The sequence below is a fragment of the Schistocerca americana genome, chromosome 3, assembly GCF_021461395.2.
Source record: "Schistocerca americana isolate TAMUIC-IGC-003095 chromosome 3, iqSchAmer2.1, whole genome shotgun sequence".
Classification (NCBI taxonomy): domain Eukaryota; kingdom Metazoa; phylum Arthropoda; class Insecta; order Orthoptera; family Acrididae; genus Schistocerca; species Schistocerca americana.
The window spans coordinates 966,081,027-966,101,880 of NC_060121.1; the positions used below are offsets into that span (position 1 = coordinate 966,081,027).

The 20,854-nt window shown below is 43.9% G+C and overlaps 1 protein-coding gene across 1 annotated transcript in view; it reads left to right on the plus strand.

The window, feature by feature from the left end:
* Positions 1–20,854, plus strand: part of LOC124605533 (alpha-amylase 1-like) — a 66,058-nt gene that overhangs the window by 18,023 nt on the left and 27,181 nt on the right. The window contains exon 4 of the mRNA XM_047137280.1: positions 13,030–13,145. Coding sequence (XP_046993236.1) covers positions 13,030–13,145 — 116 coding nt within the window. The remainder of the gene's footprint in view (positions 1–13,029; positions 13,146–20,854) is intronic.

Sequence of the window (20,854 nt, forward strand, 5' to 3'; positions counted from 1 at the left end):
TTGTTCGCGGTTGGTTTGAGGAGCATTCTGGACAGTTCGAGGGAATGATTTTGCCACCCAGATCGCCCGACATGAATTCCATTGAACATGTATGGGACATAAACGACAGGTCCGTTCGAACATAAAATGCTGCACCCGAATCACTTTCGTAATTATGGACGGCTACAGAGGAAGCATGGCTCAGGATTTCTGCAGGGGACTTCCAGCAACCTGTTGAGTCCAGGCAACGTGGAGTTACTGCATCACGCCGGGAAAAAGGAGTTCCGACACGATATTAGGAGGTATCCGTTGACTTCTGTCACCTCACTGTGTTTCATGCTAGTGGATCGGAGACTGATATTTCTATGCTTACTAACCTCGAAATTTACCTTACCGCTGAGAAAAAACTTCGCTGTATAAAAACCACAGCTGAGACTCTTTGTTTCATGTCAAGGAATTTTGTGTCCTGTTGCTTTGTATAAATCTGGCTGATATATTATACTACTGGCCATTAAAATTGCTACACCAAGAAGAAATTCAGATGATAAACGGATATTCATTGGACAAATATATTACACTAGAAGTGACATGTGATTACATTTTCACGCAATTTGGGTACATAGATGCTGAGAAATCAGTACCCAGAACAACCACCTCTGGCCGTAATAAAGGCATTGATACGTCTGAAGCATTGAGTCAAACATAGCTTGGATGGCGTGTACAGGTACAGCTGCCCATTGTAGCTTCAATACGGTACCACAGTTCATCAAGAGTAGTGACTGGCGTATTGTCACGAGCCAGTTGCTCGGCCACCATTGACCAGACGTTTTCAGTTGGTGAGAGATCTGGAGAATGTACTGGACAGGGCAGCAGGCGAAATTTTCTGTATCCAGAAAGGCCCGTACAGGACCTGCTGAAATGTAGGGTTTCGCAGGGATCGAATGAAGGGTACAGCCACAGGTCGTAACACATCTGAAAAGTTACTTCCACTGCTCACAGTGCCGTCAATGCGAACAAGAGGTAACCGAGACGTGTAACCAATGGCACCCCTTACCATCACGCTGGGTGATACGCCAGTATGGCGATGACGAATGCACGCTTCCAATGTGCGTTCCCCACGATGTCGCCAACACGGATACGACCATTATGATGCTGTAAACAGAACCTGGATTCATCCGAAAAAATGACGTTTTGTCATTCGTGCACCCAGGTTCGTCGTTCAGTACACCATCGCAGGCGCTCCTGTCTGTGATGCAGCGTCAACAGTAACCGCAGTCATGGTCTCCCAGCTGATAGTCCATGCTGCTGCAAACGTCGTCGAACTGTTCGTGCAGATGGTTGTTGTCTTGCAAACGTCCCCATCTGTTGACTCAAGGATCGAGACGTGGCTGCACGATCCGTTACAGCCATGCGGATAAGATGCCTGTCATCTCGACTGCTAGTGATACGAGGCTGTTGGGATCCAGCACGGCGATCCGTATTACTCTCCTGAACCCACCGATTTCATGTTCTGCTAACAGTCATTGGATCTCGACCAACGCGAGCAGCAATGTCGCGATACGATAAACCGCAATCGCGATACGCTACAATCCGACCTTTATCAAAATTGGAAACGTAATGGTACGTATTTCTCCTCCTTACACGAGGCATCACAACAACGTTTCACCAGGCAACGCCGTTCAACAGCTGTTTCTGTATGAGAAATCGTTTGGAAACTTTCCTCATGTCAGCACGTTGTAGGTGTCGCCACCGACGCCAACCTTGTGTGAATGCTATGAAAAGCTAATCATTCGCATATCACAGCATCGTCTTCCTGTCGGTTAAATTTCGCGTCTGTAGCACGTCATGTTCGTGGTGTAGCAATTTTAATGGCCAGTCGTGTAATAATTCCTGTTTTGGAATCATATAGTTTCTATGCTAGTTTTTTTTTTTATGCTGTATCATCCCATGTTCCAGATGGCGTTGTTGATATATCAGTGCTCTTGTTCAGCTCTATTTTGTTTACAATTGACTGTGGAGTATTGTAAGTAGGCTGTTTATGTTTTCTCTATGTAAGTAGGCTGTTTATGTTTTCTCTATGTAAGTAGGCTGTTTAGGTTTTTTTATTGGTAACGCCACCTCTGTATGAAAATCACTGGCTGTGCTGTGTGCAGTCTGTGGCTGCTTTGCATTGTTGTAATACTCGCCATTGTAGTGTTAGGCAGCTGGCTGTGAACAGCGCGTAGCGTTGCGCAGTTGGAGGTGAGCCGCCAGCAGTGGTGGATGTGGGGAGAGAGATGGCGGAGTTTTGAAATTTGTCATGAACTGCTATATTTATATATAATGATATCAAGGTAAATACATTGTTTGTTCTCTATTAATATCTTTCATTTTCACTGTTATTTCTCAGTTTACTTTGGAGCCTAGTATTACGTTTTTCACACGCCATTATTGTCACAGTATTTCACACGACAACACAGAAAAGCACAATTTGAAGAGCAAAAATAAGAGAACACATTAACATAACACTGAAAATAATATCTAGTTAATTGCAGCTGCGAAATACTTGGTGCAAATCTACATGCATGCCACAACTGTTTTACTGTACAACAATGAAAGACTGCAACTACAAAGGAGATTTTCTCTACAATTACGCGCTAGAAATAAACAAAATCTACACTAATTACACAAACTACAACAAAAGATCAGAAGATTCCAGTGAGGTATCCTCGGCTAAGGGTCGACATATGAAACGTCCCCTTTGAACAATAATACACGACTGTCCTTTACCTGACACACAATATTTTTTAGCGTAACGCTATCTGACTTTAAAAAAAATCCCTACGAAAGAATGGCCCTGACTAACATTGACCTATACGTTTCACAAATCACTTACCTCACAAAAATCTTCGCTGCTCAAGCTACTGCAATACAGCGAGCGCCACTACTGCCAGCTAAATAAAAGATTCAAACTACTGAAGGCACTAACTACTGATAGGGATAGTTAGCAAATGAAAGATATTAATAGAGAACAAACAATGTATTTACCTTGATATCATCATATATAAATATAGCAGTTCATGACAAATTTCAAAACTCCGCCATCTCTCTCCCCACATCCACCACTGCTGGCGGCTCACCTCCAACTGTGCAACGCTACGCGCTGTTCACAGCCAGCTGCCTAACACTACAATGGCGAGTATTACAACAATGCAAAGCAGCCACAGACTGCACACAGCACAGCCAGTGATTTTCATACAGAGGTGGCGTTACCAATAAAAAAACCTAAACAGCCTACTTACATAGAGAAAACATAAACAGCCTACTTACATAGAGAAAACATAAACAGCCTACTTACAGTATGTCTGATGTAGCTGGAGGGCATATTCAGGGTGATTCAGCTGCTCCTAGCGGTGTATCGAACCCACAATATTGTATCTGTCCTTAAAAATTCCCGTACGAGATTTTCATATTCTCTCGCTCACTACGCGCAGTCTACTAGTCTTACAGAAAAATGAACGGGATCTTTTTGTAGAAAATATAGTGTAGTTAATTTTTGTACCGGGATACGGTTTTGCTGGAGGCCACTCTTTACGAGTAATTCAAGGAAAACATACCAAAGTGGCCTTCAAACTCCCCTCCATCCCCACATTCATCCCTCTCCACTCAGGATTTCTAGTATATTTTTCGTGGCACACCCTCCTTCCGTTGTAGAAAAACTTCTGACTACACGAACTATTCCCGGTATTCTACATTTTTTGGACACTATTGATTCGGCTATTATGCCAGTTGGGTATTACTTACAAGGGAACCTCCCCATCGCACCCCCCTCAGATTTAGTTATAAGTTGGCACAGTGGATAGGCCTTGATAAACTGAACACAGGTCAATCGAGAAAACAGGAAGAAGTTGTGCGGAACTGTGAAAAAATAAGCAAAATATACAAACTAAGTAGTCCATGGGTCACATAAGCAACATATTGGAGAATGTGAGCTTAGGAGCGCCGTGGTCCCGTGGTAGCGTGAGCAGCTGCATAACCAGAGGTCCTTGGTTAAAGTCTTCCCTCGACTGAAAATTTTACTTTCTTTATTTTTGCATAGTTATTATCTGTCCGTTCGTTCATTGACGTCTCTGTTCACTGTAATAAGTTTAGTGTCTGTGTTTTGCGACCGCATCGCAAAACCGTGCGATTAGTAGACGAAAGGACGTGCCTCTTCAATGGGAACCGAAAACATTTGATCGCAAGGTCATAGGTCAACCGATTCCTCCACAGGAAAACACGTCTGATATATTCCATACGACACTGGTGACGGCATGTGCGTCACATGACAGCAATATGTTGTCGACGCACCTAACTTGTACACTTGGCGAATGGGTAAAAAGATTCTTCTACCTTGCCCGATTAAGGTTTTTTTGTGGATGTGATAATCACTCCCAATAAAGTGATGAAAACACAAGAGTTTGTCACATAAACTGAAAATAAAAAAATTAAACTTTTCACTGGATAGAAAACTTGAACCAAGGATCTCTCGTTCCGCAGCTGCTCACGTTACCACAAGACCACGGCGCTCCTGAACTCTTAGTGTCCTTGATGTTGCCTATCTTACAATGAACTACTCAGTTTGTATATTTTGCTTATTTTTTTCATAGTTCCACACAAATTCTTCTTGTTTTCTCGATTGATCTGTGTTCAGTTTTTCAAGGCCTATCCACTGTGCCAACTTATAACTAAATCTGAGGGGGGTGCGATGGGGAGGTTCCCTTGTTAGCATTATTAACTGAAACGTGCTCCTGATGGTAATGAATGGAAAATGACTTTTGTAAAAGTTACGCTAAAGCTAATTACGTTGACAATTCGGGCCCAACTTAACTCTTACAAGCAGTGTAGTAAGGCCCGTCAACGAAGGCCAAAGAGGTCGAGTCTCGGAACTAATTCATGCAGTCGCAAATATTTGTAAAGTAATAGGAGGGAGTGCCATGAACAACATACTAGAAGTTCTGAACGGTGGGGGCTCAGCATGGGACTGGGTTTGCGTTTCAAGGTAACTGTTGCACGTTTTCCATGAATAACACGAGAACTACGGCCTCTAACAAAAATATGTTCCTCTATAGAACTTAGCTACATTAAATTTTCTACAAAAAGGTCCTACTCATTTTTTCTTTAGGACTAATAGTTTGCGCATAGTATGCAAGAGAATATGAAAATCCCGTTCGTGTTTTTTGAAGGCCGGGTGCTACACTGCAGGTTGCATAAAACGATATCGCTAGGGGAAACTGAATCACTCAGTATGTATTTGAAGCGCGGATAGTTGAAAGTGCAAAGTTCTGCTGATGCAGGTATTTCGTGGAAACCGAGTATTTTAGTCTGTCGAGCCCATATGTAGCGCACTGTTTCCTAAGTTTTTGGATTGAGATTTTCGAGTGATGAGCAGACGGAAAGTCATATCCTACGTCACCAGCATTCTGTTGTTAGCAGACATGACCTTCCAAGTTTGATTGGACGGCATTATTCAGGCTTGCATTCCATATTCATAAATTGGGCGAATGAATATTTTGGATGCAAACAATGACATTAGTGGGTCTGAATGATGCATTCTATATTTCACTAGTCGTACTATGTTTAATCTATCCTCTGGTTGTCTTATTTTATCACGGATTAATAATGACCTACTGGACGAGTACGATGCAGATAAAATTCACCTTGACAGCTGATATACTTTTATCTTATTGGGCATTAGGACACCAAACTACGCAGAATTTTTTTTAACACTTTCCATTTCCTGCCCCCACTGACAGAGCGAGCTGTACGAGCTATGATTCGCTAGAGAGCCAGATACTTTTCGGTCAAATTCCATACGGACTGGTAGCCGACCAAGGGAAGCCTACTGAAAACCTTGGTTAGAACCGGTGGATCGGACATATTTATCACTTATTTCTGGGGCATTACGTCCGAAATATAAGTGAGATCCTAGTGAATATGAAATCGTATTTGTCCACGTCTACAGAGACAGAAACGCGCTCCGTGTACTTTCCACTAGGCAGCTGCAAAGGTCATTCTCACATGGACTGCTGCTAAAATTCACCTACGCCATACTTTCAGTGTTCTTCGTATTCAAGACAGAGGTGAGAACAGTAATTGCACATTCGAGATGCTACGAAATTATTCATGTTCACGCTAAGCGCTCACGGTATAACCAAATCTCACACAAGACACTGAATCACGATTCCTGTTCAGCTGTAGTAATTATTATTTTACCAAGGCAGAACACATTCTTCCAAATAGTAGTCTCTAACATAATGCATGTTATATATAAAATCTTCATGTTTATTTGAGGCAAACGCTGTGTGTGCTCCAAAATTTCTTCCTTAGTCACGACGTTGTAGTGAATGATAAGATGGTTAACTCTTGCGTCTGAAGAACGTTTCTACTCCGTATTTGTAGGGAATCATCTGGGTATCAGTCAGCCAAAAGAAGCACAATTGGCACCTCGTAAACTTGTGAAGTCTATTCTTGGTAACTGGAACCTCGATCAATCGAAATAGGTTCCCTGTACCTCGAAATAAGCTCCATAAATCTATGCTATCTAAGTGCTTTGATACACGCGATAAATCGAAAAGATAGTTATGAACGAAAGCCCGAAAAAGCTGTGTAATTCGAAGTTGGCGGCTGCGTAACAGTTGGTAATTCCGAATTGATTCGTCAACTGTTTCTGTGTGTGTATCGTCATCCAACTCTTCACGACATTCCACCGTTTCCTTACAACCGCAGTCTTTGCTACCGTACATAAATCACTAGTAAACGTGGCTTCAAAAAGCACAAATGATTGACACTCGAAGGAAGAGAACAGGTTGTTGAGGCCAAAAACGTGAAGTGGAAAAGGATAAGATGCAGGGAAAACTTTAAGGATTACGCCATCAACGCATCAGTCCCGAAGCAGGAAGATTAGACAGCACGACACATATCACAAGAAGGGAGGAAGCGGACCCTGCAACATCGCTTTTAAGAAGAAGAAGGAGAAGGAGAAGCAGAGATCATTCCATCTGCAACTCCAAAGCGTTTCATACAAACATCCTTAGAACAGATGTACACAGGCTGATAAGAAAAGGGAAACACACCGACGCGGAAGAGGAAATAAAGTAAAATGAGATCCTAATGTATGTGAAATAGTGTTTGTCCATCGCTACAGACAGCCGAAACGACGACTTGTTTATCGCGCACAGCGCTCTACGAGGTGCATTCAAGTTCTAAGACCTCCGATTGTTTTTTCTCCGGACTGGAAATAGATAGAAACATGCGCATTGTTTTAAAATGAGGCCGCGTTCATTGTCAATACGTCCCATAGATGGCAGCACCGTACAGCGGATGCAATATTACCGCCAGCGGCGAGAATGAGAACTGTTTTAAGTACTTAAAATGGCGACGTTTTCCTTACTTGAACAGCGTGCAATCATTCGTTTTCTGAATTTGCGTGGTGTGAAACCAATTGAAATTCATCGACAGTTGAAGGAGACATGTGGTAATGGAGTTTTGGATGTGTCGAAAGTGCGTTCATGGGAGCGACAGTTTAATGAAGGCAGAACATCGTGTGACAACAAACCGAAACAACCTCGGGCTCGCACAAGCCGGTCTGACGACATGATCGAGAAAGTGGAGAGAATTGTTTTGGGGGATCGCCGAATGACTGTTGAACAGATCGCCTCCAGAGTTGGCATTTCTGTGGGTTCTGTGCACACAATCCTGCATGACGACCTGATGATGCGAAAAGTGTCATCCAGGTGGGTGCCACCAATGCTGACGGACGACCACACGGCTGCCCGTGTGGCATGTTGCCGAGCAATGTTGATGCGCAACGACAGCACGAATGGGACTTTCTTTTCGTCGGTTGTGTCAATGGATGAGACGTGGATGCCATTTTTCAATCCAGAAACAATGCGCCAGTCAGCTCAATGGAAGCACATAGATTCACCGCCACCAAAGAAATTTCAGGTAACCGCCAGTGCTGAAAAAATGATGGTGTACATGTTCTGGGACAGCGAGGGCGTAATCCTTACCCATTGCGTTCCAAAGGGCACTACGATAACAGGTGCATCCTACGAAAATGTTTTGAAGAACAAATTCCTTCCTGCACTGCAACAAAAACGTCTGGGAAGGGCTGCGCGTGTGCTGTTTCACCAAGACAACGCACCCGCACATCGAGCTAACGTTATGCAACAGTTTCATCGTGATAACAACTTTGAAGTGATTCCTCATGCTCCCTACTCACCTGACCTGGCTCCTAGTGACTTTTCCAAGCAAAGAAAGACACTCTCCGTGGCCGCACATTCACCAGCCATGCTGCTATTGCCTCAGCGATTTTCCAGTGGTCAAAACAGACTCCTAAAGAAGCCTTCGCTGCTGCCATAGAATCATGGCGTCAGCGTTGTGAAAAATGTGTACGTCTGCAGGGCGATTACGTCGAGAAGTAACGCCAGTTTCATCGATTTCGGGTGAGTAGTTAATTAGAAAAAAAATCGGAGGCCTTAGAACTTGAATGCACCTCGTACTTCCCACTACGCAGTTGCTAAGGTCATTCTCGTTTGGACTGGTGCTAAAAGTCACCTACGCCACATTTTCATCTTTCTTCGTGATGAAGAGAGAGTTGAGAAAACTAATTTCACATCCGCGATGGTATCGAATTGTTCATGTTCACGCTGAGCGCTCACAGGCACTGAGAGGTTATACGACGTTATTACAAAATCGAGCGAACTCTACAAAGAACTCGGCAGATCGCTTATCAGTATGAAATCGAGCTCCGTCTGGCCTGGAAGCACTGACTGTTTGGGAAGGGTATCATGAAGTCATTCTACCCTCTCCTGGGGCACGATGGTCCGAACTGCAATAACTTACCTTTGATATCCTAGGTACTGGGACTGGGAGGCAGTTGATGTCCGAACTAGTTTTGCACATGTTCTGACAGGGACAGATCTGTGGATCTTCCTGCACACGACAGTACCTCAAAATCAGACGTGGTCGGTAGGAACGCTAAGACGAGTATGCGCGCCATCACGTTCCGATGCAGTCCAGTATCAGGTAGCTGTCATAATGAATGTCCCACAAACATGGATACTATTCAACCTGCAGGCCAAATGGAAACCCACAATGAGGTCTCTTCCAAATTCTCTCAGGTGCTGATAACGCTTTCTCACACGAGTACGTGGCACGTCCGTGTCCTATACAGTGATGATTCATCATCTAACGCGGTTCGCGCACCTTATATACCTTTTGTCTCGCAACAGTACTGAACAAGAAGTAGACTAATGCACTCTGGTGGCCGTTATACCTGTTACAGAGAACTGCAACTCTCAACATTCAGATACCCATTGAAGCTATGTATGTGTATGAAGTTAAATTGCCTTCTGGCCATGTCTTCTGGATGTATCACACTTTTTGTCACTCAGTATTGTCACTTAAGCAGAAACAGGTCACTGACGTCTTTTAAACGTTAAATAAAAGCTAACGAAATGTAACAAAATATGTTTAGAATTCTATTTGATATTTTGTAAGCAGATACGAGTGTTACTGAAACTGCAGAAATATTTTTGAAGGGGACGCTCTTGCACTAGTGCCCAAATTAAAGCAACAAACTGCTATTTCCTTAAAGTCAGTACCGCCATTACTCTGTTGTTTATTTACAGTGTTACAAGTATACTTACACAATCATGATTTCGGCTTCAAAGTGCCATTATCAAGTGTTTTAAGTGTTATAAATCGCCTAAGATGGCATACTGTCGTATTAAAATACACTATTAGACACATTGTCTAAGAGCCGATATTTCTGGAAGATCCTACTCCTTTGTTTCATTACTGAGTCATACGACAGTATGCCATCTTAGACAATTTATAACACTTAAAACACTTGATAACGGCACTTTGAAGCCGAATTGTGTAAGTGTAAATGTAACACTGTAAATAAACAAGTCTAATGGCGGTACTGACTTTAAAGAAATATATTATGACTGTGGCCTCGCGTTGTGAAAAAAAAATTATTAACCTGCTATTTCACCATTCTAATTCGTGATATAATCACACAAACTGTCAGCAGACGTTGGTACGATGGCGTTTCGCACGGAAGGTGGCATTTCGGTCAATGGACAGCCACGCCAACGATGATGTCAGGGCACCTGTCAAAAGGCGAAATGTTTGCGGATAGTCCGTCATCCACAACTGATGTGTATACAGTGACAGAGGGTGTAGTATGGAACAGAAGAGACGCCTACCACTCTCTGCGGTGGAGGGCCATGGGAAGAATGGAACCAGGAAAGTCCCAGTCTGTAATGGCCGACGGCTTAACGTGAATCGTTCTGTTGTTCCCGGATGTGGTGTCAGTTTGTAGAGACTGAAACTGTATCCCGCAGGCCAGGTTAGCGCCGGCCGACAATTTGAGACATCAGAAAGAGAGAACAGTTATCTGGTGTAAGGGCACGACAGCACCACCTCAGTACCGCAAGGTAACTCGCATCTGACCCTGCAGCATCCACTGGACATATTGTACGAGGTGCATTCAAGTTCTAAGGCCTCCGATTTTTTTTCTAATTAACTACTCACCCGAAATCGATGAAACTGGCGTTATTTCTCGACGTAATCGCCCAGCAGACGCACAAATTTTTCACAACGCTGACACCACGATTCCATTGCAGCGGCAAAGGCTTCTTTAGGAGGCTCTTTTGACCACTGGAAAATCGCTGAGGCAATAGCAGCACGGCTGGTGAATGTGCGGCCACGGAGAGTGTCTTTCATTGTTGGAAAAAGCCAAAAGTCACTAGGAGCCAGGTCAGGTGAGTAGGGAGCATGAGGAATCACTTCAAAGTTGTTATCACGAAGAAACTGTTGCGTAACGTTAGCTCGATGTGCGGGTGCGTTGTCTTGGTGAAACAGCACATGCGCAGCCCTTCCCGGACGTTATTGTTGCAGTGCAGGAAGGAATTTGTTCTCCAAAACATTTTCGTAGGATGCACCTGTTACCGTAGTGCCATTTGGAACGCAATGGGTAAGGATTACGCCCTCGCTGTCCCAGAACATGGACACCATCATTTTTTCAGCACTGGCAGTTACCTGAAATCTTTTTGGTGGCGGTGAATCTGTGTGCTTCCATTGAGCTGACTGGCGCTTTGTTTCTGGATTGAAAAATGGCATCCACGTCTCATACATTGTCACAACCGACGAAAAGGGAGTCCCATTCATGCCGTCGTTGCGCGTCAACATTGCTCGGCAACATGCCACAAGGGCAGCCGTGTGGTCGTCCGTCAGCATTCGTGGCACCCACCTGGATGACACTTTTCGCATTTTCAGGTCGTCATGCAGGATTGTGTGCACAGAACCCACAGAAATGTCAACTCTGGAGGCGATCTGTTCAACAGTCATTCGGCGATCCGCCAAAACAATTCTCTCCACTTTCTCGATCATGTCGTCAGACCGGCTTGTGCGAGCCCGAGGTTGTTTCGGTTTGTTGTCACATGATGTTCTGCCTTCATTAAACTGTCGCACCCACGAACGCACTTTCGACACATCTATAACTCCATTACCACATGTCTCCTTTAACTCTCCACTTTCTCGATCATGTCGTCAGACCGGCTTGTGCGAGCCCGAGGTTGTTTCGGTTTGTTGTCACATTATGTTCTGCCTTCATTAAACTGTAGCACCACGAACGCACTTTCGACACATCCATAACTCCATTACCATATGTCTCCTTTAACTGTCAATGAATTTAAATTGGTTTCGCACCACGCAAATTCAGAAAACGAATGATTGCACGTTGTTCAAGTAAGGAAAATGTCGCCATTTTAAGTATTTAAAACAGTTCTCATTCTCGCCGCTGGCGGTAAAATTCCATCTGCCGTACGGTGCTGCCATCTCTGGGACGTGTTGACAATGAACGCGGCCTCATTTTAAAACAATACGCATGTTACTATCTCTTTCCAGTCCAGAGAAAAAAAATTGGAGGCCTTAGAACTTGAATGCACCTCGTATAGAGACAAACGGTGTACGTAGGACTTCAGTGAAATGGTCTTTATTGTCGGAGACCTGCTTTGCATGTACCTGTGTCGCGTGTTCACAGAAGGGAACGTCTAGAGTGGAGGCGTCAACGTGCCACCTAGATGGTCGAACAGTGGGCCAATGTTCTTTTTACAGATGGGTCCCGATTTGGTCTGGAGAGTGATACTCGTCGGATTCGCATCTGGAGGGAACGTGGAACTCTATTTCGGAGCCCAAATACTTTGGACCGACATCGAGGAGGATCCATAATGGTGTGGGCACACGAACAGCTCTTCACGAAATTGTACGAGTACGAGTGAATCGGCAAGGTTTAACTTCTGTCGGGTATTGTGACGAGATCTTAGGACCTCATGTGCAATTGTTGCGAGGTGCTTTGGGCCCAGACCCGGATGGACAGTAGTGCTCGATTTCATAGAGCACGAGTGGTTGATGTTGTCTTGGAAACAGAAAATGTTGTACGCATAGCGCAGCCTATTCGCTCTCCCGATCTGATCCCATAGAGCATGTCTGATGTGCACCAGAGAGACAGGCTGCATCATGTCAGCTTCCAGCAACCACTCTCCAAGACTCGCGAGCAGCTCTGCTGGAGAAACGGGCGTTATTGCCTCAACATGAGACTGATGACATCATTCGCTGGATGCCCCGTCGTTGTCATGCCTGTATTGCTGCCAGAGGTGGTCACACCTAATACTGAGCGCATTAACCAGCTGTCGGAATGTGTGTGCGAATCCGTTAAGAACATTTTTGTCCATCTTTATGCAAGTTCTAGTTGTTTACGTTCTGTATTCTTGACATTATTTCTACTTTACTATCACCTGTGTAGACGGTTTTGAGGAAAAATGAACGCAGCCTTGCAAAATTTTCCTTTGTTGCTTTAATTTTGAACACCAGTGTTTTTCATATTTTCCTTGATTCTTCTTTGACCAGTCACGCTTTTGTTAAATCTAACTGAATTGTTCGTACTTTTTCTGGGATCCTTCGTACTCTGGATTATCGAGAATCGACTTTAGCACAGGATAACGTCCCACGTTGTTGCAGATAAGGGACTGCGAGCTCGTGGAGCTGCACGACCTGGACCAGTCGCAGGAGTTCGTGCGCCAGAAGCTGTCCGAGTACCTCAACCACTTGGTGGAGCTCGGTGTCGCCGGCTTCAGGTGAGCAATGCGTACAGTCTGTGGCGGTCGTACAGAAAGACGCAGCTCGTGTGTAATGCTCCTCTGACACCTCAGACCAGATTATTTTTGGAGGGTGTTACAACTTGACAATTAATGAGATTTCACTCTGCAGTGGAGTGTGCGCTGATATGAAACTTCCTGGCAGATTAAAGATTAAAACTGGGTGCCGGACCGAGACTCGAACTCGGGACCTTTGCCTTTCACGGGCAAGTGTTCTGCCAACTGAGCTACCCAAGCCCGTCTCACGACCCGTCCTCACAGCTTCAATTCTGGTAGAGCACTTGCCCGTGAAAGGCAAAGGTCCGAGTTCGAGGGGCGGTCCGGCACACAGTTTTAATCTGTCAGGAAGTTTCATATCAGCGCACACTCTGCTGCAGAGTGAAAATCTCATTTTGGAAACATCCCCCAGGCTGTGGCTAAGCCATGTCTCCGCAATATCCTCTCTTCCAGGAGTGCTAGTTCTGCAAGATTCGCAGGAGAGCTTTTGTGAAATTTGGAAGGTAAGAGAAGAGGTACTGGTAGAATTAAAGCTGTGAGAACAGGTCGTGAGTCGAGCTTGGGTAGCTCAGTTGGTAGAGCACTTGCCCGTGAAAAGCAAAGGTCCCGAGTTCGAGTTTCGGTTCGGCACACAGTTTTAATCTGCCAGGGAGCTACAACCTGATAATGATCTACCCTTATAACTCAGGGCGCAGCGCGCAGCCTTTGAAGTCTGATCCAGAATGAATCCGTACGACACATGGCGACCAAAGGTCTGGTACAACACCCACAATGAGATTGGTTTTTAGGTGGTTTTTCACAGCGGTTGAGACAAATTCCGGGGTGGATCCCAGTCTCCACCTCAGAAAATGCAATACATAAACAGTTAAAACAAGTAGAATGAGATTTTCACTCTGCAGCGGAGTGTGCGCTGATATGAAACTTCCTGGCAAATTAAAACTGTGTGCCCGACCGAGACTCGAACTCGGGACCTTTGCCTTTCGCGGGCAACTGCTCTACTATCTGAGCTACCGAAGCACGACTCACGCCCGGTACTCACAGCTTTACTTCTGCCAGTGCCTCGTCGTAGAGCACTTGCCCGCGAATGGCAAAGGTCCCGAGTTCGAGTCTCTGTCGGGCACACAGTTTTAATCTGCCAGGAAGTTTCATATCAGTTAAAACAAGTGTTTAAACAACGCAAAATCCAGGATGTAATAATGACAATATGATGAAAAGCATAGTTGCTACTCAGAGATGCTGAGTCTCAGACAGGCACAACAAAAAGACTGTTAGCAAGCAAGCTTTCGCCCAAAAAGGCCTTTATCAGAAATGGATAACATTCGCACACGCAATCACGCAAACGCAATTCACACACACATGACCACAGTCTCTTGCTGCTGAGGTCACCAGAGACAATGTGTGTGTGTGTGTGTGTGTGTGTGTGTGTGTGTGTGTGTGTGTGTTGTCTGTTTTTGATGAAGGCCTTTTTGGCTGAAAGCTTGCTTGCTAACAGTCTTTTTGTCGTGCCTATCTGCGACACGACACTTCTGCTATGTGGTGAGCAGCAACTATTCTTCTCATGATATTGTTAAAATACGTTGTTGATAGACATTAAGTCTTGGGCTGTCAGTGACTGTAACTTCTAGGTTAGGATGATACAATGTACGCTTTTACGGCCGGTGTTGTTTTCACTTAAAACGTCCGGGCTGATACGGCGTGGTCGATGTACAATTCTCTCCCCTGACTTTTCGTCTCCGACTGCGGGAGACATCCTCCGACGTAAAGCGGCGAACTGTGGGCGAACTGCGAAGAGAACTCGAGGAAGCGTTGATTATATAGGCAGTGAAGAGGGCGCCGCTGTCCATCACGTGGCGTCGGCTATGAGACTGTTTCTGGTAATGCCGACATTCTCGACAGGAAGTGACCGATCGTCATGCTTGCGATGCAACGCTGACATCCAAATTTTATCCAGTTTAACAGCTTCGTCTTTCCTGTTAAAATTATTACGGTATTTATCAATCTCGATAGCCTCTCTATACATGAGAGCATAATAATGCGAGGTTTTAGATACGACGTTCGTCTCGCTGAATTTTATTTCATGATCACAGTCGGAGACGAAACGTCAGGGGAGAGTTTTATACATCGACCATGGGCCATCAGCTCGGAAGTTTTATGTTCTAGGTTAGGAATTACTAATTAACGTCCATAGCCATAAATTTTATTTTCTATTTACGTTGTAACGTGTTTAGGAGCCACAATTCTATTTTGAAAGACCGTATCGGCGTATTGGACGTTATACATCTTCAGTTCAAAAAAATGGCTCTGACAAGGGAACCTCCCCATAACACCCCCCTCAGATTTAGTTATAAGTTGGAACAGTGGATAGGCCTTGAAAAACTGAACACAGATCAATCGAGAAAACAGGAAGAAGTTGTGTGGAACTATGAAAAAAATAAGGAAAATATACAAACTGAGTAGTCCATGAGCAACATAGGCAACAACATGGACGACAGAAGCTCAGCAGCGCCGTGGTCCCGTGGTTAGCGTTAGCAGCGGCGCATCCAGAGGTCCTTGGTTCAAGTCCTCCCTCGAGTAAAAAATTTACTTGCTTTATTTTCGCAAAGTTATGATCTTCCCGTTCGTTCATTGACGTCTCTGTTCACTGTAATAAGTTTAATGTCTGTGTTTTGCGACCGCACCGCAAAACCGTGCGATTAGTAGACGAAAGGACGTGTCTCTCCAATGGGAACCGAAAACATTTGATCGCAAGGTCATAGGTCAACCAATTCCTCCACAGGAAAACACGTCTGATATATTCTATACGATACTGGTGACGGCATGTGCGTCATATGATAGTAATGTGTTGTCGACCTACCTAACTTGTACACTTGGCGAATGGGTAAAAAGATTCTTTCACCTTGCCCTATTTAGGTTTTCTTGTGGATGTGATTATCACTCCCAAAAAAGTGATCGCATCGGGTTGACAGATATAATTGTCTGAAAACAAAAAATTAAAATTTTCACTCAAGGGAAGATTTGTACCAAGAACCTTTCGTGTCACAGCTGCTCTCGCTAACTACGGGCCCACGGCGCTCCTACGCTCACATTCTCCTTGATATTGCTTATGTCACGTGGACAACTCAGTTTGTGTATTTTGCTTATTTTTTTCATAGTTCCACATAACTTCTTCCTGTTTTCTCGATTGATCTGTGTTCAGTTTTTCAAGGCCTATCCACTCTGCCAAGTTATAACTAAATCTGAGGGGGGGGGGGGGGGGTGCGATGGGGAGGTTCCCTTGTGAGAACTATGGGACTTAACTTCTTTGGTCATCAGTCCCCTAGAACTTAGAACTAATTAAACCTAACTAACCTAAGGACATTATACACATCCATGATCGAGGCAGGATTCAAACCTGCGACCGTAGCGGTCGCGCGGTTCCAGAGAGTAGCGCCTAGAACCACTCGGCCACTCCGGCCAGCATACATCTTCAGTGTTTCACCTAACAGTTGTTATATTCAACAAGATCAACTGTAGCTCAGGCGGTATAAAGGCACCCAATATCTGATTGTAATACACTGCCGGAAATGAGAATTGTTACACCATGAACTCCTTCGCCGAACACTATCAAACTTACGCTCCAGCGGCAAATACACTTCTCAGCGTTGCCGCCGGATCACACTGTCCAAATCCAACAATATGTGATCGACACAACTGTTAATCATCTTCAGGTTGTTGTATTTGCTTTTGTAACTGCTACAAGACGCGATTGATAATAACCAGACGACAACGTCGAAATTTATCACATCGCGAGCTGACATTACATGTGCGTGGGAAGACGCTCGTAGGTGGAGGAAAGTCGCGCTCACAGTGTCAAAAGTCAAATTAAATCCTGTTCTAATTTAATTCCAGGCACCACTTAACTGAAAACTTGCATCACTGTTGATAAATTGCCCTCTTTAAGAGGACAGTCGCAGAAAAATGACACTGACAAGGGAACCTCCCCATCGCACCGCCCTCAGATTTAGTTATAATTTGGCACAGTGGATAGGCCTCGAAAAACTGAACACAGATCAATCGAGAAAACAGGAAGAAGTTGTGTGCAACTATGAAAAAATAAGCAAAATATACAAACTGAGTACTCCATGGGCAACATAGGCAACATCAAGGATGACGTGGGCACCGGAGCGCCGTGGTCCCACGAAAATATTTTGAAGGACAAATTCCTTCCTTCACTGCAACAAAAACGTCCGGGACGGGCTGCGCGTGTGCTGTTTCACCAAGACAACGCACCCGCACATCTAGCTAACGCTATGCAACAGTTTCTTCGTGATAACTTTGAAGTGATTCCTCATGCTCCCTACTCACCTGACCTGGCTCCTAGTGACTTTTGGCTTTTTTCAACAATGAAAGACACTCTCCGTGGCCGCACATTCACCAGCCGTTCTGCTATTGCCTCAGCGATTTTCCAGTGGTCAAAACAGACTCCTAAAGAAGCCTTCGCCGCTACTATGCAATCATGGCGTCAGCGTTGTGATAAATGTGTACGTCTGCAGGGCGATTATGTAGAGAAGTAACGCCAGTTTCATCGATTTTGGGTGAGTAATTAATTAGAACTTGAATGAACCTCGTACGTGTACGCGCAGTTTATCGTCATCTTTCTGACTTCGAGAAAAATCGAAACACTGGCGTGAGGGCCAATGGGAGTGTCATACCGGCAAATAGCACGGGCAGTGGACTATAGTGTAACGACTACGTAACGACTGCTGATTAGATGGACGTCCAAATCGAAAGAAGAGTAGGCGCTGGCCCTTCCAGAAGGACGACTTCGCGATATGATTGTAGGATTGTTTGACTGAACCTGGCGGTTAGACGTATGGTAACAGATGAAATTCGGGCAGACGTTACAGGGAGAGTTACATCACCAACCGTCGGGAACAGACTGCTGGAAGCTGGCTTCAGATCTCGCATTTCGATGTGTCGCTTATGGGTGGCATTGTACACAAGGAAACTAATACTGGTGTGTTGTAGAGCAAGATTCAAGTAGAACACTGCGTGTAAAATTGTGCTCTACGAAAACTACTGTTCGCTAGTTCTGGTACAGTACATAAATGACGTAGTAAATTGTACTATTACCGGTAGTACTGGTAGTATTTCTAGGGGACTGATGACCTCAAAGTTAAGTCCCATAGTGCTGACAGCCATTTGAACCATCTTTGGACTGGTAGTATTGGTAGGGAAGGAAACATAAATCAATTTATTAGGGAGAAACCAGCAGCCGACGACTTCTCTCTGCTTTTCATTCTTTTGTTTGTTTGTTTGTTTCACACATAATTACAACCGCACATCTTTCTATGTTAGTCCATTGTGTATTTTATATCCTTAAAAAATGTAAAATTAATTTTATAGTTAAAAAAATTAGCTGATCGCATAACTTCTGTTCTTTTGTCAAACCAAAGCAATTACTTTTGATGAAAGTACAGTTCACATGTACAAGCACCAAAAAGTCTGTATAATTATTGTTGTTATATTGTACTTCGTGTAACGCTCTTCCGCATGGTCAGAGACTAAAGTGTCCCGTTATTACTGGGAAGTGCGAAAGTTTTTTATGAATTACAGAAGCATGTTTTATTTAAGCCCGACAAAATATTGAAGAGATGTTTGATACGTTTTTGTTTTGTGGTTTTTCTTAATTTTATCTTTTTTCCACGAAATTCCGTTTTGTAGCGCTACATTATAAATCCGTATTTATCTTTCTACAATATTCCTTTGTTTCGCGTTACAAATCAACAATTTTCGTTTTCGAATAAATCCTGAGCTAAAAATTGACAGTTTAAATTTTTTTATATATACTGTTCATTTTTAAGTAACAGACAGGGAGAAAACTGTAGAGCAGAAATATTCCGTAGCTAATGCGGCTCTTTATATGTCTTCTAGTTTCTAGGGGAATCTACTAAGACACTGATCGCATGCGCAAACAAGTGATCGAAACGTGCTGACGACCGATTGATATGCAGCAGACCTAACGCACAGGTAACGGTGTAACGGGCATACGATCTCAACTGACCAACTCTACTACCGTAGTTTACGCTTACTTATGACCGTCTTCCGCAGTCTATGGTAGTTTTGCAACTCTTATCGTGCGGCATTTTGTGTTGTTCAGTAATGAGTCTCACCTGTGTTTGTGTCGGTCATATCAATGCCAACGTGTCCATAGATGATCTGGTGATAGGCTACAGGAAGTGGTGATTCTCGAGACCCACATCTCTCCAACTACTGAAACAATGGGATGGGAGTTATCGGATGTGACAACGGAATGAATTGCTAATTGTTAAAAGAAGGCAGTACATGGCAAGAATGGTAAACCCTGTTGCATTCCCTTCATGAGTAGCGTGCTAAATGTCGTTTTCCAGCAGGATAATGCAAATCGTCACACTGTAGCTCCACCAAAAACGCCCCCCAGGCGTCAATCCTCATAATCTAACACAGCCTGTATTTCAGGAATGGCAAGATACCCCTCAAGATTCCATTCGGATGCTGTTTGCCTGGAAATGCTAGAAATACTGCAGGCTGTTTGCTTCCGCGGAACAGCAAATACAAGAGAGGTTTCGTGCCCTTGTAGATCTTATCTCATGTGGTGGTGACAGACATCAGTTTCAAATGGAATGGACGTTTAATCATTTCATACCTATTATGCTCCGCTAAGTTTGAGAATTATGTAACGGATGCTTCATGGCGTAACGGTGCCATATCCGTCAGGGTATGAGACCAATTACAGAGATAGAACAGTACTAGATGGTTAAATGTAGTCTGTATTTCCAGTTTTTATCTAGAAGTGCACAACCCTTTGTCTAAGACAAATCTCAGACTCCATTCTAAAATCAAAGTCCGACCCTGGAATTGCAAAGGTGGCTGTTTATTCTAGTCCAATGCGTCTGAAACACCGCTAGTTGTGACATGTTCCTTCCATTCCAAACCTCATCGTTGCTCTTCTCCCATTTAGGAACGCCTCCTTTGCTGGAGGTAGTACAGTCTTTCAATGTTATTTGTAACTGACAAGCAATAGTACCTAGACTGGTTCAAGAACGAGCAATACTAAAATCATCCATAAATAGTTACGGGTGGGACTTCTAAACGTGCGTAATATATCGTTAATGACAATGGAGTGAACAGTGAATATTAGGTGACGTACCTTAACGACGCAATTCACCACCAAAATGCGAACTATTTCATACATCATTTGTCTCCTATAAGATTACCCATTTACACTGTAGGATCTACGAGTATAATGCGATAGCTGCAGTATATGGAAACTGCACGATCAACTGCTGTTTAAAAAAACACTTGAGGGTGTATATTTCTCCTTCTCTGAAGCTCCCAAACACTTTTTGCTATTCGGAAGTTTCAAAGTTTCTGTTGCAATGACATTTTATACCATTCGTTCTGTATAATATATCGCGGCCGGAATTCATTTCACGACTCTTAAAACAGTTACTTACGTACATAAATAGTTTTTACTATCTGTGAAAGCGAAAAGAAATATGAAATCCTTGAAATCTGAGTGTGGTAGTTTATTGCAACTATTACATTTTCGCAAGTTATTCAAGGATGTTAATGAACAGTTGCAATGATCCGCTATCCCCTTACTGAAAGAGCAGCTCACAAAATCAACAGGTTCTTCGGTACAAATGACTCTCCATTAGATTTTTACAAAT